This window comes from Homarus americanus, unplaced genomic scaffold, assembly GCF_018991925.1.
Source record: "Homarus americanus isolate GMGI-L3 unplaced genomic scaffold, GMGI_Hamer_2.0 scaffold54443, whole genome shotgun sequence".
Lineage (NCBI taxonomy): Eukaryota > Metazoa > Arthropoda > Malacostraca > Decapoda > Nephropidae > Homarus > Homarus americanus.
In genome coordinates this window covers 1392192-1416488 of record NW_024750852.1, presented here as the reverse complement: position 1 = coordinate 1416488, position 24297 = coordinate 1392192, and the positions used below count along the sequence as shown (strand labels likewise).

The 24297-nt window shown below is 41.6% G+C and overlaps 1 protein-coding gene across 1 annotated transcript in view; it reads left to right on the top strand.

Moving 5' to 3' along the window:
* Positions 1-4844: 4844 nt before the first annotated feature.
* The window catches only part of LOC121854410 (protein crumbs-like), a 151728-nt gene continuing 132275 nt past the window's right edge, over positions 4845-24297 (top strand). The window contains exon 1 of the mRNA XM_042349081.1: positions 4845-4976. Within this exon, the coding sequence (XP_042205015.1) occupies positions 4955-4976 (22 nt within the window). The 5' untranslated portion in view covers positions 4845-4954. The remainder of the gene's footprint in view (positions 4977-24297) is intronic.

Genomic DNA, 24297 nt, shown 5'->3' with positions numbered 1-24297 from the left:
CTTGTCATGGGTCTTATGATTGTTATTTTTTGTACTTTCTTTATGTATACAGTATATCTTAAAAAATTGCAAGCATACACACAAATATACATACACATTAATGCATACATACACAGATTGTACTGAAACAAACTATTAATTCATACACACACAGATTGTACTGAAACAAACTAGTTGTACTCATCAGAAGAGCATTATTCCATTGAGACTTAGCCCAAAGTGACCGTACATGTAACAGACTGAAGGTAATGTTCGTCCTCATCAAATTTTCTAAGTCTAGTAGGCGTCATACTTGTGATAAATAAGGATGAAAAATGTTAATTATGAGTCAAATTACATAAGTATGGTATGCTGTTGTGCACGACATATCTATTAGGGGTGGGGGAATTTATCAAGTTTGGAAATTTAGCATTTCGCACTGATGCTTGTTTGGAACGACATACAGACAGACGGACGGATTATATGACCTTCCATTTTTCTGAGAGAGGACTTAAAAAATCCCAGATTCACTAAAACAATAAACAGTGAAAGGAAAACATGTTCACTGAAGTAGAAATAAATAGTGAAAGGTGTGACGCTGTCGATTTAGAACGACACTAACGTACTAAGATTTTTTCACGAACAAATCTCATTCAAAAATAAATAAACATGAATTGACATTGATACCAGCTTTTAGCACGCGAAAACTCTCAAGGCAGCGACAATAATGCCATGAGGGTATGCGGGACATACGGTTGTGGCAACAGTGGTCGGTTACCAAAACTACGCACTGTAAACATACACATCGATCTCAGACGGTCATTACGTCCCTTTTATGCCCTCTTACTTATGTATGGATCCTAACTGGTTTATTGTTTATGCATTAATGGCTACTTGTACGCCTGATGGGTATGGGTTTATGGGAGTGATAATGTTTTATCGGAAAACGTGCACATATAGGGTGGGGGGATATAGTAGGTGGCAGTTATCAAATCTCGTTTAATTAATTATCTTTCTTAAATTTTTTTTATGACCACCATTTTCATTGGAGGCATATTGCAGTGACCATATCCGTACGTCTGTACTGTATTTAAGTTTTAATATTCATGTTAGCTCAAAAATATCAAAGTTTACCTGAAACTTCTTATTCATAAGTTCCCCAAGTTCTATACCAGACATATATCAGTAAAAATTTTAAATCGTCCCGATTACTTCATAAACAAAAGTTAATGAATATTAATGAGATTCTGCATGTACCTCAGTGTTCACAACAGTTTGACCACATCAAATTTTGACATCTGTCAGTCAATTTCTTGAGTTACAACTTCCAACTCTTTCATGACTTAGAAAATCTGTAAGTTGGTCTGAGGTCCTGGTTTTGTTTTCCGTTCATAATTGAATGTTTGCTTGGAAATCACTGTTCATAGTAGGTAGAAGAAGTTCGCTAATACCAGTAGTCAGTGTTCTGAATGAGTCTGTGTTCTGGGCGAGTCATGGCCGCTTATTGAGAAAGTCGGTAATAAAGGACGCCCTGCCATTCATGTCATTGGTTTCCGTTCCACTTACACGTATCTTAAGTTGTTGTTTAACGAAGTTGTATTTTTAAAATAAAAAGTAAGTACGACATTTAAAGTTACTGTCCCCTTGATGACTAAGGGAAAACTTTGAAAACCCTTTCTCAGACCTAACCATGAAACTGGACACTCGTTCATCCCCTGCAGGAATAGCTCATGTATTACAAAGTAATCCTGATTGACTCTCCTTGCCATACCTGTCCAGGGCGCATTTATTATAATTTCATGTGTGAGTGTTATGAGAGAGAAGGATATCAGTCGTATATCGATCAGTAAATAGCTTTATGAAACAAGCGTTACACGTAGGTTACGCACCACCTTGTTCCTTCTCCTGTCCACTGACCTACTTCCCTCCTTCATCGCTTGCCGTACGTCTCTATCGTCATAATGCATAGGTTCGTGACCATTCGGTGGAACACGCCCAACGCCTGTCGAAGCCTCATTGTACTGCACTAATCAATAATTCATGGACAAATGTAATAATTAATATAAATAAAGGCCTTAAATTAATCTTAATTGTAGCAGAGGTCACGGTCCTTTTGCATGATTGGCAGCCGTATTTCATTCAAAAAAATGCCTTTGATGATTTAAAACATGGGTCAGAAAATAAATTGCAAATTGAGAGAAAAGCGGGGTTGTAGGTTTATTTTGTGCTCAGATCTCAGTTGTTGAAGCACATGAATACATTATAACAAACTTAAACAAACATTTACAAATTTTATAAATGTAACATTGGATTTACGTTAGGGATAGTGTGGATACGTTCCGCTGTATACTAAGCCTTCGGTACACATGAGCGCAGCATGACCGGTACTGCACTCGACCGCCTTCACTTCCCGGAGTTAAAATCTTGTGTACGTATTTACAGCTGGGATTGTCAGGGGATCGAGCAACCCATCCTTGGAACAGGAGACGAGCGCTGTATTCACTCGACCGCCGTTCTCACTTTGCTTCGTGGAAATATCTTAAATGATTGTTTTGAGGTACCATTCCTGACCTAGATTAGCCCTCTTTTTTTCTGTGTGCACCTCCCCCTTATAAAATTCGATGTCCCGCCGCAGTTACTGTTTCATTCCAAACATCTGTGTTTTATCTTAATGGTTCATTTTAAATATAATACTAAATCTTTGTGTCCAAATCAAGATTTCAAATTGAAAATATATTATAGTCAATAGTCAGTCCAGTATGGCAGTAAAACAGTTAAAAGAGTTGGATATAGTCTTAAATTCAGAGACTTCGGGTAATTTGATAAATTCAGTTCTTGCTTTGCTTCTTTGGGTTTGCTGGCCGTCAACGTGCTAATTCAGTTTGGTTTATTTTATAAAATAGCTCCCCTAAATTCGTTTTCTGTATAGTTAGAGTATTAAAGAAAATGTAATTTATAGTTTTTAAGGCTAACCTCAACTAATACACACGATATATCAGTTTCATTTATGAACTGTGCAGTATATACAGTATTTACTTGTTTATGCTAAGGCAGCGGAAAGGTGGGGGAAGGGGGGGGGGGGTTCTAAACTTCATTTAAATGTGGAAGAAGCTTGGGGGCGCCTGATAAATCGTAGTCCTTCTGCTTTATTTCATTCTTATAATTATATAATATAGTCATCTCATTCATAGATAGCTAAATATTTATACATCAAAGTCGTTTCTACATTAGATAAATAAATACACTGGCTGTACAAAAATTCGACTGTTTAATTGCTGATAGCCCTACCAGTAATAAAGACAGGAAACATGACGACATAATCCCTACATTAAGATTTTATATTTATCTAACACCTGGTTATCTGTCAAAGAAACTGTACAACTAACACATTTTTTAGCATATTCAGCCACAAAGCGCGTGTTCTCTTCAACTTTCTTTTTGCCAAGAATTAGAAAAGGAAACCTAGTTCATATCTTAACAGCTTTCTTGGGCTGTCTTTGGTTGAGATGTTTGTATTACTTCACTGGCTTAGCCCATGCCGAACCAATATGAACATTTGTGTCTATCTTACTTAATACTGTATCTATCTATTTATCAATCTATATCGATCTTTCGGGAACTCTGCTGATAGCCCGGGGAAGCGAGTTCAGTTATTACACGTGTTTTAGTAGAGTTGAATGATGACAGTGTATTATGATCTGTTATATGACGTTCTGTTATAGGAATTATTTTCTAGGTGTGTGAATCACATATTTGATACGATTTATTTTTTATTAGTAATGTTATCCCTAAAGAGAAGATTAAGGCTACATTACATATTCACTGTATTGTATATTCTCTTAACTCGTGAGGGTCTAAATTAAAGTTTTCTTCCAGTATGGTTGACCTGGTGAATTATTTACAGGAAGAAAAGAATGACCGAGAGCAGGGGCAGTAAATGCGGCGAAACAATACCAGTATATGAGGAGAACACTAGATAACAAATCTCAGACCTCTGTGCCTAACTCGCTAGACAGGCAGACCAGGTTAGACACTTGTGTAAACTATAGATCACGAGTTTATTAACCTAATGCTGTCTTATGTTTTAATTTCTGCCATATGTGAATATTTTGTCATCCATAAAGAGAAGATTAAGGCTGCATTACATGTACTGTATATTCTCTGTACATCATTTGCTTTTACTCTCTTTGTACTTTTATCCTCTTCGCCACTGATAGGCTTGTTAGCAGGTTGGGCGATCGGTCCGTCTCAGTTACGCACTGTTGGCAAGTACTGGGCATGCACTGGCGCCTGAATGTATCTGAACCTGCCTCAGTGTTGGTCAAGTCAGGTATTTACGGAGATGACCTAATGGCCACCCACTAGAAGTGGCCCTGTCGAGGGAAGGAAGCCTGTGTACGATCCTTCCTTTGTTCTTGATAGTAACGGTGTAGGGGGGCAAATGATGTTGGATGTATTATTTATTTTAATCTTCTCTTATGTTATACTTTATGTGGTGGCAAATTCTCCCTTCTTTTCTCATTAAGGCTGATATTTTTTACTGTAAATTTAGCCCATCTCCATTTTAAAAAATCATCTTATTTTAAATACTGTACACGTTTCAATAGATATTTGTCTCTGAATTTTCATTGAGTAATCATAAACTATACATAACTGTTTTTACTGCAGAAAACATATTTTCAGTTACTGGTCTTGTGCAGCAATCAAACAAAGAAGCGGGAATGCAGCAAAATGCAAGTAGATGTATCGCTCGAAGAGGTTCCCCTTCAATGTTTCCGTTTTCTGTGGTGTAGGGTGATGGTGGGCCGCGCTGTGCTGCCACCTGGAGGAAACAACGCCAGGTAGCTCAGGTGAGGTGAAGTTTGAGTCAGTGTGTGCTGGACGTGTGTGTAGCGATGACCGACCAATCTTTTAGACGGGGTTGAATGTGTTTTTACTATTTTAACGATTTGTGTTTTTATTTCGAAGAATATCAATGGAGCGTCACATAATATTAGGTAAGTACAGCTTTACGATTGTGTAGTTGGTGAAGGTAGCGAGTTTGTGTAAAAGTTGGGTGGACGTACCTGAAGAGTCAAGCAGGTAGACGCTAAACTCAGGCAGGTGGTTGTTGTCTGAGCCGCCACTGCCGTCGATGGAAGGTGTGGCTCAATTACAAACTTTTTAGATTTACAAACACAACTTCATTCATTCTTAATCAACACAGTGACGATAAAACGTAACATGTTGGTGTGTGTCGTGTAGGAGTGTTGGAATATTAGTGATTCACTTGGGGACTGAATTTGTTTCTGTGATGAGGAGAGTACAATGCCCGTTCACCTCAGGAGATGTTCAGGAGGCGGCAGTTGGCCAAGTGAGTTGAGGGCTGGAGGCCTGACTTCTCGGCTCATCACTTGATATCTTTAATTACTTTTCATAGTCTAAGGTATTGATACCTTCAGCCTCACGCACAACATGGCTTCACCTGCGGATACACGGGGTTAGGGATGTAAACATGTGGTTTGCCTTGTTCCGGGGGTGAATCATCATCACCTACTGTGGTGCAATGTAAGTTAGTGTGAGGCGACACGCGAGGGTGGACCGTGATGACTGACCTGAGGAGTGTTAGGTGATTCCGTGTAATACGGGACTTATTTGGGAGGGGGGGGGAGGGGTCACCTGCATCTTCATGGCTTTTCAGAAAGTCATAATCTCTATCTCTCACTCTTCAGTTATCATTTTTTTTATTAAGCCTAATTAATGCCCATGTTACGTCTACTGCGAGCAAGGACTAACCAAAATCATCCTGATAATGTAAGAATTATTATTTTTTTTACTTTAGTTAGACCAGCTTAGATTGGTTCGTTTCGTCTGTCGTCATTAATGGTTCAGTCAGATCTGTCCCGGATAACTACATCCTCCTCGTCCTATTCTGTTTGAAAGAGTTGTGGCTGTATATGCAGATTTTCATCCAGTTCTTGAATGTTAATACCGGTAGGTACTGAATCCGATTAGTGGCTGTACGAAGTATACATACAATATATTCCCCAGAAATGTTCGTGCGCGACATGTTAACTTACCCAGTATTTCTTAACACCGGGATGGGCTAAAATACATCTTATACGTTTGTAAATAGAACGAAGCTTGTGGTGATCTAATAAATTGTTTATCATTAATAAAAAGGACTTCACTTGAGATGGGCTTTTAACGTCTGCTGTGTGAAGCTTCAAATATACTGTAAGTTGGACAGAGGTGTGAGCGATAAGGGTAGCGTGTAAACGGGGCTGCCTAATATTGTGGCCCTTAGTTCCGCTGCAGTTTCCTCCATTCTTATGTTCTTATGCCAGGTATCCTTGGTTGAATCAACTTACTGTTTACCATTGTTTGTAATGCTGTACTCGATGTACTGTATATACTGAACAAATGTTAATTTTTATGGCGAGTTTACTAAATATCTGTATACCTGTAGTCTTGGTTAAGATCGTGTAAAGGAAAGATTCACAACAACGTAACTGATCAAAACTCACTTTAAAGGCTTCTGTGTTCTAATGTGGGATTAATGTCCAGGTATGACAGGGTGTATTTTTGGAGGTAGTAGTGGTATACAGGCAAAGGAAACACGAAAAGATGATGTTAAGAAGGAGAATTGAAGCTTATTCCTGTGGGGGCTGCCAAGCCTTTAGAGGTGTGGTGAGGGAGAGAGGTCAGTGTGTAAGTGGGAGAGCCGTGGATTGCGAGGGGGGGGGGAGGCGGGGGGGTTTGGGGGAAGAGGATGGACAAGGTTGTGTCAGGGATGAGGACTATAGCTTAAGGAGGAAGACAAGAGTGTTCTTGCCTTCTCATGTAGTGTAGGATCGGGAGGGGGCGGTCCTGTTCTTGTTTGGAGTAGTAACAGAGGCGAGAGGAAGGGGAGGTCCTGCTCACTCGTGTGTTGCAGGATCAGGTTACAGCAGGTCATACAGTTCAATAGCAAACGGCACCCCCGGGCTTGACCCTCTTCACACGCGCCCCTAGGTGTGATGAACGCACCCTATGGTCCCCATCGGCCCTATGGAGCTGTTGTCTACAAGATGCGCGCGCAAATTTTTTGGCTGCTCCAAGTCAACCAAGCTACGTGCTTAATGTGCCTTAATGCAGCCAATAAACAGTGCTTTTGCACCCTTTTTTAATTGTATCAGAAGAGAAGTAAGAGACGGCATCTAGTTAAGGTATATTCTCTTGTTTATACCATATTCATTAACAATTATTCATATAGGAATTTACAGTGATGAGAATTTTTTAGGCTACAGATTTAAAAAAAAATGTTGTATACAGTTTGTCAGTGGAAATTTACAGCATAATTTTTGACGGTGAAACGTTTCAAGGCCATTTGTGGCAATATTACAGAACTTAACTACCTTCTACAACACATACACTTCACTAACTTCTTAATGCTGTAGCGAAAACTTACTCTGCAAGTATTTGGTCGTGGGAACATCTTTTTTGTTCCAGACGAGTTTCTTTTTTCTCAAAGTAAAGTACAGTACAGGGCGAGTGCCTGTGTTCTTGATCAAGCTGCAAGTGTTATTTTCCGAGGAATATTTGTGAAAAAGTTTAATGGGTACATTTCGAGGCGAGGCTGACAGGAAAGGTTAGTTGTATTTTGCTTTAATGTTTGCCGAGCTGAAGCTAATCATGATGTGGTATATTGATAGGGCATGATGACTGATAATGAATTACTGTATTATCATTGTGTGTGTAATGTTTTATATTGGTTTACGGTTTATTTCTGAACATTAGGTACAGTTGTGAACAAAAGTCTCAACTCTTGGAAATATCTGGCGTCTACTTCTGGGTCATATATCTAATAACGCTGCGTTTCATCACTTAATATATTGAAGCCACAAGAAAGAAAGAAAAAAAACACTCCCGAAAACAAATAAAAATAGAGAAAATACGTTTAAATTCCAATCCCCCTCACCTAATGATCCTCAAGGTAATTAAATGCCAAATACTGTACTACCAAGTGTCTAGGTAATTTTGAATTCAACTGTGCATATACCAGTAGATCCAACAGAACAAGTTAACCTACTGGTGTATTGATAGTGAATGACGAATAGTGATAATTATTTACCCTCGTGTGTGTTTCGTGGACTTGCGGCATGAGCTCTTATTGTATTAAGTAATTAAGACATACGTGCTGTAATCTGTAAGAATTTAGCTCACTAACAATACAACAGTAAAGTTCCCTGGCTGTTGCGGTTCTTAATTAAGGAGACGTGTTACATAAGGGACTTGTATATGTGTGTTGCTCTGACAAGTCTTACCTCGCAAACCCATCGTACTGTGTGTATACCCACTTACACATAGAATGTTTATACTCGAAGATGAATTAATCTAGTTGGATTTTGGTTCGTTTATTATTCCATGGTGGGATTTTGTCCAAATATTAACTTTCTGGTGGGATATTGTCCAAGGGCGTAAAACTGTCCGGTAATGTTTTGTCCGTGAACTGAATTTCCAGTCAGGGAGTTGCTGTCTTAAATGTCGCTCACTTACAGGCTCAAGGTGAACCTTCCCTCCCAGCTGCTCTCACCGCTTCCTCTTTCTCTCGTTTTTCATCTTCCAGCTTTCACATCTTCCACCTCTCACCTCCTCTTCCACTTCTCTCTCATACTTTCACCTTCTCTTTCAACCCTTGCAATTCTCTCGCCTACTCCCACCCCCTTCTTTGTTATTATTGCCTTTGTTCTCCTTCCCTTCGTTACATTTCCTCTACACACCCTCCGTCTATGTATCGAAACTCCACTCCCTACCGTCCTCCTCCACCCTCAAGTACCAGCCATCTCCTCCTACACCATCGCCCTTGAGGACCAGCTCTCCACCCTCGAGTACCAGCTTCTCCACTCTCATTACTTCACATTCCTCCACTTTCAGTACCACCTACACTCACCTCCTACATCACTCCAAACAGCCAATCCCTCCAGCACTCCACTCATCAACTTACCCCCTCCACCTTTCCTACCACCATCACCACTACACCCCACCTCCTAACACCCACCCCCACCGGCCTCACTTGCCCCTCCCTCACCACTATCAGCAACACCTCCCCCCTCCCACCACCAGCACACCTTCCTCTCCCCCCAGCTTCACCCCCCACCAACAGCTTTGCCTCCCCCACCACCTAAGGGGGGAGGAAGTTGTGTCTTGTGGTCTAGTGACACAACAGGAGGTCGACGTTCACCTGACCTCCCTCACCACTTGTACTGCATACACAAGCCTCCACTCCCAAGCTCTCATACACACACACACCTACACACACTTCCAGGCCTCATACACACGCTCCTACTGTACATACCCCCCTAGCCCGCAGACACACTCCCTCAGCCCTCATACACACTCCCTCAGCCCTCATACACACTCCCTCACACACCCACCCACCCACCATCATAGAGATACCTACAAAATCATCCACCGACATTAGGATGCGTCACCAGCCTGGTCGTCTTCTCTCAACTCCACCCAACAACGTCAGCTAGAGAAGGTACAGAAAAGGGCCTGCAGAATCATGCTCGGCGCAGGATACTCCGGCTACACCAACGCTCTCTCCACCCTGGAAATGCCATCCCTCAGTGACCTCCACCACCAAGCATTGGAAAGGTTTGGCAGGGGACTACTGCACCACCCTCGTCATCGCCACCTCCTGCCACCGGCAGCACCCCACCCACCTCGCGCAGTCCGCTACTACAACAAAATTCAGCCCATAAGAGCCCGCACCGATAGATATAAGAACAGCACCATCCCATCTATTGTTAAAATAATAAAAAACTCCTGATTTATGTACTGTACAGCCCTGTAAATGTATTCACTGCATATTATATCATTATGTCTAAATCAAATGTAAGTGTATATTTTCAGCCACCGGCTGCAACTCTATTAATAAACCGTTTATTATTATTATTATTATTATTATTGGATTTCCCTTTGATTGAGGTCAGGTCAGGTTTGGGTGCGAAGAGCCTAATACCCCTTAGGTCATTGTGTTTTTGTTTTTTATCAGGTCACGGGTACAGTAGTTGAGTTATCTCGAAGGTGATTCCGGGACTTAGAAACCTTCCATATCAGGATAGGTTAAAGAAATTAAACTTGCATTCCCCAGAAAGACGAAGAGTGAGGGGAGATATGATAGAAGTATTTAAGTGGGTGAAAGGAATCAATAAAGGGGATATAGATAAAGTTCTTATAATATCCGAGCAGGATAGGACTCGTAGCAACGGAGGGAGATAGGAAGAAATTGGTTCACAAATAGGGTGGTAGACGAGTGGAACAAGCTTAGCAACTTTGTAGTAAGTGCGGGAACTCTGGAAAGTTTCAAAAGGAGGCTGGATAGATCCATGGATGATAGAGAGTGGTAGTAACTCGACAGGAGCTGCCATGCACAGGCCAACCGGCTTATTGCAGACTCCTTATTTTCTTATGTTCTTATGTTCTTATTTAAGTTGGAAAAGTTTAGGTTTAGGAGGGAGATAGGAAGGAACTGGTTCACAAATAGGGTGGTGTACGAGTGGAACAAGCTTAGCAACTTTGTAGTAAGTGCGGGAACTCTGGAAAGTTTCAAAAGGAGGCTGGATAGATCCATGGATGATAGGGAGTGGTAGTAACTCGACAGGAGCTGCCATGCACAGGCCAACCGGCCTATTGCAGACTCCTTATGTTCTATGCTGAAGTCTTGAAATTTGTGAAAGTGGGTCCCTTAAGTTTTACTGTCCTTTATAGGCAGCGCGGCATATAGCACTTGACCACCTTCACTTCTACAACTGTAAAGTTAGGTATCCATTTACAATTGGGTGAACTGGGGGTACTCTGGGTGTAAAAAGAAAAGACCCAAGGCCAGGTGGTTAGTACTGTATCTACTCGGCCGCTGCCCTCTTTTAAAGTTAGCAATATTTGAATTAGATTTTTTATTCCTTCAACCAAAAGTATAGAATAAATCAGTTTGTTTATTGGAGTTGAGTTTCAGGTTCAGTGGATTAAGTTTAGTTTGGGAAGTCAGGACAAGTTCTTGCTTTGAGTTAATGGCCATTTTGAGTGGGCTGGTGATGCGACATTTCCAATGTTTCCCTATAGTAGTTGTTGGTGCTTGTGTGACGTGATACTGTATGTGTTGACATTGTTAGATAGAGTTATAAGATTCAATAGTGCCGTAGAAAATCGTTTGGGCCGAATCCCACCACCAAGAAAGTCGAAGCAAACTTAACTCCTTTCGTTATTTGAGCGGTAGGATTTTGCTTACTGGGATACTGTCCATGCCTTGTCAGTTCGCTGTCACTGAGTCAGTACTTGGGAACAGTGACCTTGTTCAGTGTATTGTGTGGACGACTGAGCAAGGCCGCTGTGGAATTTCACTCGACTTTGTTTACAATCATCGTTGTGATCCATGACTGGCTGCCTATTGCGATGTTTGACATTTAACTGGTTGGTTTATTTTAGAGAGTTGCATGCGAAGGTTTGTGAAAACATTTTAGATTATTCATCAGTTTGGGAAATCTCTCTAGTACTACTACAAATAATACGTAATAACATAAATATTAATTTAATGACTGATAGAAAAACGTAAGGTCGAGTACCATATCACGTTTACACTGAATTACTGTTTCGCGGTCAGGTTTTTTTTCTTGAACGAACCAAGATGTTGGCGCGCGTCGTGATACACCTTGACTGACATCATTCAGAGCTGAAAAGTTGCAGGGGGGTTGAGCTGCGAGGCTACATGGTCTGTAACCGGAACAAGTAGCACCAAATCCCGCTACATGAGACTGCGCTGCCTTCAACACGTCTGAGAACCCACGTTGCATGACATATTCGTTAACAAGGTGGTCACATTAGCACACATGACACAACGGTACACAGGAAGTTCTGGATGACAGCCGGTACACCGGACATGCAAGGCTAGGTTGACGTTCCCGCCCGGCCTGTGCCCAAACCAAGCCCGTCTAGGGAGTAGAATGATAAACTTTCTTGTTGAATCATTCTAGCCATTGCACATATTTTCCTCGCCGAATCCTAGTAGGTTTGCAAATGTAACTCCAAGGAGTTGAGTAACGAGAAATCCTGAGTTTTTCATCATAAGGTAATGGTGGTGTGGGCGAGCTTGTGTTTCGTCCAAGTCACTGACGCTCGCCACCCTTGTATGACCTAACAATGACTCACGCTTCCTGTAAGTTGCCTCGGCACATCTATCAGCGTTCCCCATTTATAGATAATGCGTTTATAAGCTTATCACATTCACCTGCGGGTAAAGGTTGAAAGTTACATAATTGTATTGGGGGCTGAGTTGAGATCACCAGTTTGGGAAGACGGTGTCTTTGCTTTACATTTGCAGATCTGAGACTACACTACTACTTATGTGGGCAAATTTAGGCAGATGAGATCAGGGAGGCGTGCGGTGACGTATGTGAAGCCGTACACGAGGGGAGGGGTGTGCGATGTGGTGTGTGGGGCAGCCCGGCCCTCCTGAAGAAGCCATGTCCGTCACACCAGACGACACTAGGGTGACCCTTCCGCGTGAAGCCTCACCCCGGTGTCTACCACTTGGTTCATTTCCATTAGTACGCCCACACCCTCACCGAGTCTTGTTCCTGTTCCTTATATAACTTACCTCTTCGCGTTGCTCACTCTGCAGTTCTGTAGAATATTTTAAGTTTCGCTCCAGACTTTATAACGGAGAGACATTTCTTAACTTGTATTAAACGTTCTGAACCGAAACGCTGATCGATTGTACGTACATTACCTAACATAACTGATGTAACGCTGTATGTTGGCTATGTTTTCTGGACAATGGCAGTTTCCATACCTTTAGTGTAAGGGAATCCAGATTTTGTGTCAGGCACAGTTTTGTGTTTTTATGTATATCCTTAGTCATCATTAGTGAGCAGAGACCCTCATGTTGGTGTATGAAGAAAGCCCCACCTGCATATATTTTGTTTAATTCCTACTGTAGTATTGAATCTGGGTATATTAGATGGGAGTTTAAATTACACTAACTGTGGATAGAACCTGTGAGCTCAAGAAAATCTTGCTATAGCTTCTGGCTTAGTCGTTATTATTCCTGTAGCAGCCTGACACACTGACAATCATTAAGTGCTCGGAGGGATGGGGCAGTGCGATGTAATTGTAAGATTATTATTTTTATTTTTATTTGCGTCCATAAGGCACTTGCTGTTAAGGAAATATCGTAATCCATTAACGTATGCTATTTCGTTCCTAGAATTAACTAGGTTTATCGCATGTTCACTCAGTACGTTTCTCTCTCTGTAAGAACATCCGCCTTTCAAACATTTAGGAATATAATGGAAGCTGCAAGGTTCATCCTGGGGAGGTCCGACACTCGTCATACGCACATTGGTATTCAGGAGAGGACCTGTAGCTTTTAGAATAAGTTTATACGGCCATTTACATTCGATTCACAGTCTTGCGACTGATCTTCCCACACAATTTGCCTGCCTAAGTTTCTTTTCACATTTGAAAACAAAGTTAAACTTGTGTCTACGTTTAACGCCGAGTTATCATACAAACAAGTTGCCTGATTCATTCAAACTTAGCAAATTTCTCATAAGGAATTAATAACTCAAATTTCCATAGTGAATTTCTTTACCAATACCAATTCATTAAATAACAACACTTATGCTATCAGTTAAACATCGATTACCTGTACAGGGATTGCACCATCACGAGTTGTCACCACAGTACGGTAACTATCAGAAATTTAATTATTTCAGAAGTTCGAAGTATAAATAGCTAAACTTGGATTATCATTTGAAGAATTCCTTTACACTACAGTGTTGTTAGGCTGTGTAGGTTACCAAGTAAAGGGCTCATCACGGCTCGGTGAACCGGACTGAGCTATCAGCCCGCAGGTGTTAGCAAATCCAGTAACCTGGTCTGCCTTTTGTAATTAGATTGGAGAACGAATTTTATTAGTCACATCCGAAGTTCAATGATGCGACGTTCGTGTTCACTAGTGCAGCAAGATTTATGGCCATCGAACTGTGCTATCCCAACCCACGACCTGAGTGCGTGCATTCATGCTTACTAATGTGGCTGCTTCTGTCAGTCTCGCGTGACGCTTCTCATATTTCATTTTCTCTCTTTAATAAGTTAGACTAAAGATTTTCTTTTGGTTTAAAATATTACGTTTATGTCATTCGTCAGCTGCATTGACTAACATAAGCTAATCTTTAAGTCAATGATTATCTGTTATTGTTGGAGTCATTTACGTTGAACACTGCCCCTATTGAGAAGACTTAAGGACATGTACCGAGAACTGAAGCAATACAAGATGGCGTGTTACCAAGTCCTCTGTGTAGGAAATATCACGTGGGGTCAATTTCATTCCTTCAAAAATTACCTAATACCTACCCAGTACTACCCAATGCCATCACGTACTTAGCCAGTGCCATCACACACCTATTACCATCACATACCCAATATCACTGCAAACTTACCCTGACCATTAGACTACTTAGCGAATAGTACCATGTTGGGCCTTCTGTCAAACGCTACCCAGGACCTAGACAGACTCGCACTGCTTTTGTTTTTGCACAAATAACCTGACAAAGAAAGTGTTTATTTACAGCGGTACGTGGATGAATGGTAAGTTCTTTTATGATTCAGTAATTGCTGAACACATCTCTCCGTTGTTAAGGTGTGTGTGATTATTTACTCCCTAAACGTGTGGATGTGATGTTTCTGCACTTTTTGTTTGAGTCAGGAATTATGACACGGCACTCCTTCTTCACCTTGTTGATTCAGCTGTGTGTGGCGTTTTAAAAGCATGGAAGTTGGATGAGAAATATCTTCTTTTTTTTCTCTCTGAAACTGAAAAATATTCGTTCAGAGAGAGAGAGAGAGAGAGAGAGAATGGTGATGATGATGATGCGAAGATACTGATTCTTTTCGTTTTTAAGGAGTTGACGTCTTCAGTATCTTAAGGTATACAAAGTGGGTGGTTCCTACCTAAAATCTGTTGCTTGTTATTCATTGTAGAGACTGACTTTGTGTTCTATGCTCAAAGACCTTAGCTCTTGAAGGACGTTAACACATTATAACCTAACAACTACAACCACCAACATGTTTTTGCACTTGATTAGATAAAACAAAAAACCCTTTGTTCCATCTTTCAAGTTCTTTCATGGTCGAACGAAAAAAAACCCAGGTCGTCTTAACTGTTTCTTCGGCAGGTGCTAAAATCCGTTTAGAGGTGAAAAAACAAATGCTGGCTCAACAATACGTAAGGTTCTCATTGTCTCTCCTTAGTAGGTCACTGGCTGTTGTCCCAAGATGTTCACTGCTCTTGGGTTACCGCCTTTTTTATTTTTTGTTAAAATTTTTCGCCCATTCCACTCTTTTCTTGTCTTGTCATTCCTGTTTATTCTTATTTTTCGTCTCATTTTTCATATTTCTTTCCCTTAGTTTATATTTCCCTTTATTTCACACGTTTTCTTTTCTTGATAGTTTATATTTTCCTTTATTCCTCCCCGATCTATGGCTGCCACTCCCACCCTTCTCTCTCTCTCTCTTTGTTCTATTCCGTTCTTATCATCAGTCTCCTCTCAATAAAATCACAGTAATTTAGTGGTGGTAGTGGTGGAGGCGTGATTCCTCTGATACTGCTCCTCCAAACCGTCACGCCTCTCAGCTCCTTGTAATTGAATTCTTAAAGCGGTCGAACTGGTGAACGGACGGTCTCAGTTTGGCGATGTAAATGTGTCAGCTAAACTGATGTCTATGTATCTATCTAGCCTGTTTATCTATCAGCCTATCTTCCTATATATATATTACCTGTATTTTCGTTAATGTAAGCTACTTGAGATGTTAATAATGGTGAATAATCTTAGTTTAAAAGTAGTTCTTACTCGGCGGAATAATTGAGATTCCACGAGCCTAATTATACGTATTACTGATAACCGATAAACAGGGATTCATGGTGAGTCATGATAAAGAGATAAGGTTACGCTAGTGCATATTAATCACAAGTTATAGTTCTCAGTGATATTGTATCACATCTGCTGAAATGTCACACCTCACATTAACCAATCTCCTTTCATGCTGCGAGGCTTTCGAGTTTAGGTCCAGTCCAATTTCCCTGTGAGCTGTTAACCACACAAGATCCTGGCAGTTCAATCATCGAAACACAATAAAATAACATCTTGTCATTGCATCTCGATTTATCTAACTTCGTTCTGCGTGTCACACCGTCATTTGCACTCTTACAGACAATATATTTTATGACGAACGAAATTTTTTTTTTGTGGCGAGGATGACACCAAAGAGTCTAGTGAGCTACTTTGCGAGTCATTGTTGTTGGAGACAAGAGCGAACCGTTGTTCTTCCCGTCTCGGGTCGTCGGTCACGATAGCGGTGTCACCCTCCAGCCTCCACTCCACACAGCCTAGCAAGTGGTTGCCCAAACTTCAGCAGTATTCAACTTCTATGGTGTCTTTAGCCTTCATGAAATTTTTATATATTTATCAATGAGGGAATACATCACAGAATCATTTTTGGCCACTTTCCTTACCTGACTGATACTTTTTAATGCATTGGGGATGTTTTATTTTTTTTAGGTGTGGCCTAACACAGCCTATGACCAATTCTTCGTCATCCTTGTTTCTCTTTCCCTACACAGTAGTTCATAATGTGTCTGTGTACTGTATCTTGTTTGTTTTTATTTTTGTTGTTGTACAGTGAAGAGATTTAATGACTCAACTGATGAACAAAATCATAACGAACGGTACCTAATGGCGGAGGAGCGGAAGTGAGGACGCTCCCTCTGGTGTGTCGAAAATTAAATTCCGCTTCCTTCCCGGTTACGGCGTGGAGTAAAAACATAGGGGTCGATTATTATCTGAATTTCCCGTTACAAGACTGACGTATCCCGCCACTGGTGAACGAAAAAAAAAAGATGCTTAACTGAAAGGAACTGAAGTTTTACCTGCATTCAAGAAGAAGATTCCCAGTTTGAAAAGAGACAATGTATTTATTTTTTTAAAGTAGTTTTATAGTGTGTAAATTAAAACAGTGTTCATGAGGAATAATTGAGACCCATATTGGCCTTTAAACTACCTAAATACATTAAAATGATGATAATTTTCAACTGTTAACCATGAAGACTCAATCGTTACTCTCCAGAAGCTTCGGGTCGTCGCCCACTTTAAATAAAATATTATTGCAGTATTAATGACCACAGTAGAGATGTCAGGTCAGCATCAGATTGGGAATAGTAACCAGGATTTATGCGGTGGTGTGCTCTTTACAAGTGTGTGTGTGTGTGATTCGCCTTTGTTGCTGTTGAATTATATATCTGCGCTTCAGCAACTAAGGAGGTCTTCACGTGGGTATTTAAAATAGGTCCATTCACCAGCCAACAGCTAAACAAAAATAAGGAAAGCAATTCTTCATTCGTGTCTGGTAAGAGTTAAAGTTGGTCTTGGAAGTCGTAACCCCTTCTTTCACACACACACACACACACACACACACACTGAAAACATAAGGGACCGGTTTGAGGTTTAAGACATGCTTAAGTGTGGCTAAAATGCAGAAGATTAAAACTTGAGGGATGAGTTAGTCCACTAAACGAGTTTTTTGTGGGTGGGTGGGTGGTGTGTGACTAAACCTGTGGATGGTGGCGCGGTGCTGGAAATCACGTTCTTTATTAACTTGATGTCTTCTGTCTACTTTCAATGTATCCCGGTCTTTATCAATATATATATAGCTTACTGCTGTGTGTTCTGTGCTTATGGTAAATGTTGATGCTGCAGGAAGTTTGACTCCTTGAATTTTAATGATTGTAAAAAAAAAGAAATACAAAAACTTGCCTTCAGGTAGCATATTTAGTTTTTAAAAGTTGTTGTGTAAAAACTGGGTGATGTGTGCTTAACGTCATTAGTTGTTGAAGCATTGTAATATATTAAAACGACTACAACCAATATAGGAAACAGTATATTATAGTTTAACACAAGCAAGAGTAGAGAGAGACGAAGGCAGACCAAGACCCACCATGTTTTGGACGGCTGAATATGCACAGTAATAATTTTGGCCACTAATAATTATAGTATTCAATGAGGTATGAGAGACGGAGAACAAACCAATACATCTGTGAAAATCCCGCACATTCAACCGTCTTATGCTTGCCGGGAACTAGCGGATGGGTGTGTCTCCCTCTTCCATGTTAGTCACTTTAAGCTACCCCCCCCCTTCCCCTCCCCCTCTACGTCGTCTGCTGTCATTGAAGCGAATCCCGTCTAACCCCTCCCCCTCTTCTCTCACACTGCAGGATGTGGCAGGAGGAAGCTTGATAATTCTGTTAACAGTATCCTGTTTATTCCAGGATACTCAGACTTCCTGAAGGAGAGACTTTGAGCCAGATCTGGTACTGTGCAAAGACCCACATTGAATCACTGTGGAACCCCTTGGCTGTACTGTACCCTATTCTGTGTTTTGTAATCTAGTAAAATATTATACTTTAAATAACCTCAAACTTTGGCAGGGTGACGCCTCGGTGAATTGATTTGACAGTGACATTTGTCTGATCACTCCTTGCTCCAATTATGAGACAAGTAACAAAAATAACAATGACGTTGATGTGACTTGAAATATATTAGCATCCTTAAGTTAATCATGTGTAAATTGTTGATCATGTGTAAATTGTTAATCATGCATTCCTCTTAGAATAGTGAACTTGAATCATTTTTTGTCACTTACAATCCTTTGTGAATTAAGATACGTAAAGTTCACCTCTTACGTTATGTGCTGCTGGCAGTTGAAAGGTTGTCGGGTAGACATTTTGATAATTTCAATCAACACGATCGAGCATCTGTCGAGGCTCAGATATCGAGAAAAAATTATACGTTTCCCGCAATGACAACCCAGAAGAAAAAGTTTATCCTTGCAGTCTGTTTATAACAGGAAGCAGTCTAGCACGTCCCTTGTTTGGGTTTTGAGAGGTGGTCGGTCACGTGCAGGTCGTGTAAAAATGACGTGGCCGTGGTGTCGAGTGCCCTGTCAACACCGTTAATGACAGGTAGAGGAGGAGGGAGGGAGCGCCGGCGTCACAGAAAAGACCTTGAACACACAACAATGAAGCGACCTCTGTGATAATGCTGGTAGAACACCACCCTGCACCTCACCTCATCCTCCCTCGGGAAGTCACAAAATATGTCTCCGTTATAGCGGGATTAACATACAATGTCTTGGAGATACGGAGTAACCTAGATAGTTGTCTGGAGGAGACCGGAAGCCTCCTCGACATGTTGGGTGAGTGAAAGAAGTTGTTACGGCTCGCCATGAACTACAAATAACTCGATCCGTTCCGAGTTCCGGCTGAGAAAAAGAGAACAGATAGAAAATTGTGGGTTGAGGCGCATGTTGGTTATAGTATACACACGTTTTGTTTGTAGACGTGAAGATAAATGCGAATTTGTTATGCGGCTGCAGGAATGTAGACGGGGGTAGGTAAGGGAAGTTGGGAGGTGAAGTGGTGAGTGGGAGGGAATGTATGGTGGGTATAAGTGGTGGGGGCAGGGAGAAGGGTGGGTGAGGGTGTGTCATGTAGTGGTGGAGGCAGGTGGGTGAGAAGGGTCTCAAGTAGTAGTAGTAGGGGTAAGTAGTGGTGGGAGTAGGTAGGAGGGTGTCGCGGATTAATGGGGTAGTTGGGAGGATTGTGGTGGGGGGAGTTTTACCTGCCTGGAGGGCATAGCGGGTTCTGCCTCGGGCCATTATAGCTGCTACGCTCACTGTGTCACCACCAACTGACACACACACACACACACACACACTCTCTCTCTCTGGGGTGATTAGGTTAGCGGCAGTGTGGTTAATCTTTAGGTATTTACGTCGACATGTTTTATAAATATTCGCTTAACCGCATACACACACAACTCATAATCATATAAATGAACACGTAGTCGGACAACTATGAGTAGAGAAGGGATGCAATCCACCTGTATATGGGAGTTAGTGTAACGCCTGACACCCCCCCCATCTCAACACCTGGATCACCTGGCTGGGGTATAATGAAGGGGAGGTGCTGACGAGTAGTGCTGAGCTCTATCATTTCATCAGGGAAAGAGGGAGTTTAGGTTAGGGTAGTCGATGAACTTGAGATAAATGAATTCCTAATCGACAAGTCATGGATCGATCAGTTCAGTTCTGGTGCCCCTATTATAGAATGGATATAAATTCACTAGAGTCGGTGCAGCGAAGAATGACAAAAATGATTCCGGGACTTAGAAACCTTCCATATCAGGATAGGTTAAAGAAACTTAACTTGCATTCCCTAGAAAGACGAAGAGTGCGGGGAGATATGATAAAAGTATTTAAATGGGTGAAAGGAATCAATAAAGGAGATATAGATAAAGTTCTTATAATATCCGAGCAGGATAGGACTCATAGCAAAGGATTTAATTTGGATAAGTTTCGGTTTAGGAGGGAGATAGAAAGAAACTGGTTCACAAATAGGTTGGTGGACGAGTGGAACAAGCTTAGCAACTTTGTAGTAAGTGCGGGGACTCTGGAAAGTTTCAAAAGGAGGCTAGATAGATTCATGGATGATAGAGAGTGGTAGTAACTCTCGACAGGAGCTGCCATGCACAGGCCAACCGGCCTATTGCAGACTCCTTATTTTCTTATGTTCTTATATCGTGTTTGCCACTTATTACATACATCTTGGCATGGTTTCTTTTCAAACAAATTAAATAATTTCTAGAGGTAGTGCTATTCATGTGGCTGATTTAAATGAATTTGAAGTATAAACCAGAAGTACAGAATCATCGCCCCCCCCCCCTCCACCCTCTTCTCTATAGCCTGGTTGTTCGACAAGGTTGTCCGAGACCTCAGTCTACAGTTGTGCGGATCCCCTGCTGCTCAGATCACGACGTGCCCTTTAAAGGGACTAAGGAAGTATCCTCTTGAATGATTCCAGTGCCCGCCCCATAATGTCTTCTCCGATTTTGTATATCTCCAAAAACGACAACAAATGTCGTCGTTATTGTAACCGTAGTTTTTGTGTTATGGTAGTGTCTCGGACTCGGGGATTGTGTGCGTCATGTTGTGTAGTTGTTCCTATTTCACCACAACTTATTGCTGGGTTTAGTTTGCACATTCTGCCGTGTCTTCCCTAATATACCAGTGTGTCTTGGCGTTTCCCAAGTTGTTTAAACGGTTGACGGAGTGCGAGGAGTAAATAGGGTAGATGTTTCGTGGGCTTTATTGCCAGACAGACAGCACCAGGTAGGTAGTGGGACCTTGTCATGGAAGGGGAGCACCGTGGCTGAACACATCAGTTACAACAGTTTAGAGTGATTGAATGGCATCGAATGAAGATTGTGTGTATGTAGAAAGTACTGAATGTACGTTGATACATTACAACCACAATAAAAGTGTTCTTGGCTCCGACCACCCAGCAATATGGTGAGAAGAGACTTGCTGGAGTGAAACAGTGCTTCCCTCAGAAAATTCCACTGTAACACCCTATGAGGTACAGATTATAGAATTAAAGACAGGGTGACATTCTCCAAGGCGGGGTCAAGAATACTAATAGCTGGCTTCCGTCCGGGTCGTGTAACCGTAGACAGTTTCTTAACTTAGTTTAGGCATTACTCATCCAGTTACTTGATAATGTGCTGCAGGAGACCACTCGACTTGCCTATGCCTACCTCTTGTAGCTACGACTACAGTATATTTTAGTTGAAGTGGAAATACTGTATTATCACGTTCTTAAAGAGAATAAGAACATGAAGAGTTTTGCAACGATGACGAAATCCTTATACGATATGACTTGAGTAGTAGGTCTATATTACAAGACGTGCAGGGAAACAGATACAGTAGGTCGAATGCTGCGGCACAGACAACTAGTGAACATTTTCGCATCAACATGTTTCTTCCCCTTGATTACCTGGTGCCTAAGCTTAAGGACAGGTTCAACCACACCAACCCAGCTGTAAAACTGGAAGATGTTATACAGAGGAGGATAGAAGGTATGGTGCTGGTCGATGTCCTGACTGCAGCCCAGCATTATGAATGTGACCTTAGGTCATAACATCACATGACAAAGATGTAACTAATTTTTTCATATGAAATGACTAAGCGCATTCTCCAAAGATTCTCCATCTTTTTATCCCTTAATTTGTGGCAAAGGAACTGATCACATGCATTAAAAGTGTCTTGGTGCAAGTTCGATGCCATAACGAGAGATAATTTTAAATGTAAACTCAGCTTCTAACATGCGTCCTGCCGTGCAACTAAACTTATGAGGAGACCCGTAAGAATATTCGAGTATCAGGACCCTGCACTGTTGGTCTGACTGAGATAGAATACAGTAATTAGCGTCGAGGGTGTCTTTAGAAGTGCTTCTACCAGAGCAGAGAGAGAGAAGCATGTAAGGGAAGCTGGCTGATGGGTAGGTAACACGTTTCATGGCCTCGGGCAGATGAAGATGAGATTTTGTTCATGTACAAGTATCGGCATCTCGGACCAACCCGGCCCGGAGCGTATCCTTGCGTGAGGGTATGTATTTATGCGCGTTTAAATCACCAGCGTTAGCTGTATAGTTACCTTCCAGTACCGAGATATAATTACGGACACTTGGCCTCGAAAGACCACTTGTTAATGATCGTGTTGTGGTAAATATATCGAAGAAATAGTCGAGACTAGCGGGAGAGTGAGGGCGACAGTACTTCTCTCGGGTCTGGCTAGGCGGGTACTAGGCTATGTGAAGCACGGTTGGAGGTGAGGCCACTACCACCACCGCCCTGGGCCAACACGCAACCTCGGCTCTCCGTCCCTCCCTCTCACCCTAATGTCGTGGGAAGATGTTTAACCCATTGAAGGTTTCCCAGGCACCGGTAAGTGGTCGGGAGCTCGATCTACGCCATTGGTCGAAATGTGTTTTTTCTAAATGTTTACAAATAGACTATGACATAACCCAAGAAATTAATTTATTTACACCTTTTGCTCGTGAATAAAGATTTCGAATTTAGAATTGTGTAGCTGGGTGTGGTTAATGTTTTTTGACGGATTGAGGTATGTCTTGCTTTTAACTTGTTTACTCTTGAAGTGTTTATTAGAGCAGTTTACAGAGTCACCTAAGTTCGAGGTTAATGTTAAGGTTCATATCCGGGGGTCAGAGTTTTACGATACTGTTTTTACAAGTGTGTGTGTGTGTGTGTGTGTGTGTGTGTGTGTGTGTGTGTGTGTGTGTGTGTGACTTATATAAAAAAAAGAGTGGTTCATTGTTAGCATGGGTCGTAACAGTATAAACGTCACACACACACACACGTACTTTCAAAACTGTATCGTACCAACTTTGAACCTAACAAATGACTCTTTAAGTAGTTGAGATGAAGATGAGGGAGCTTAGTGTACTGTGTAGTACTGAGAAAGCAAAGTACAGTAGTTGACGTGGTCCTTCAAACTCCCATTCCACTTCCACAGAACCCAACCAAACCAGGTCCCCTGCTCTACTCCCAGCCCTCGCTACCCTCCCTTTCCCTCCTTACCTGTCTCTACCAAGATCCAACAAGACGCTTACCCTCTTCCCCTCCACAACCTTCTCCCACCTTCACCCATATCCACCCTCACCCCAAAAGACTCCTTCCCTGACCTCACGTACGGATGTTTTTCCCAAATGTTTGACTGTGCGGTGGGTTTTTTGTTTTGTTGGGTTGAATTGTTGGCTTGACCTTTCGCGTGAGGAATTAATACCGGGGTGCCGTGAAGTTTAATTAGTGTGTCGCACACGTACAGGGCGATATGCCGCCTCATGAGACCATGTAAAAGGGGGGGGGGGATAATGGAAATAAACCGTTGTCAGTATTAAGTCCCGCTACGAGGGTGGGACAGTGGCGGTGGTGGTGAGGTCAAGATTGCGGTTTGTGTGTTTGTTTTTCTTATGTATCTTGTTCTAAGAAGTAGCCAATCACGTTTCTTAAAGGTTAGTGTGACATTATAGGATACTGCTGGACACTTGCATTAGTGAAAGTGATTTATTTTCCTGGAGTTGTTTTACAATTTCCTCATCAACGACTTAGCATCCTAGATATATATTTTTTTTTTTCTGAATGATAGGTAGCATCAGATAGCTTCCAGGGGTCGGGTTCTCAAAGGTTCGCTCGACCAATATTCTTCGTAACTGAAGTCATATGAATGCATCTTAACTGGTTGACTTAAGCTAAAGCTAACAAGATGCTTGGATTATTGCAAAGGAGCGTTAGTTATTGTAAAACTATATCTTGCGCTTGTGAGACCTCAGTTGGATTTTGCGGTTCAGTTTTGGTCATCGCAATAGTGAATGGATATCGAATCCCT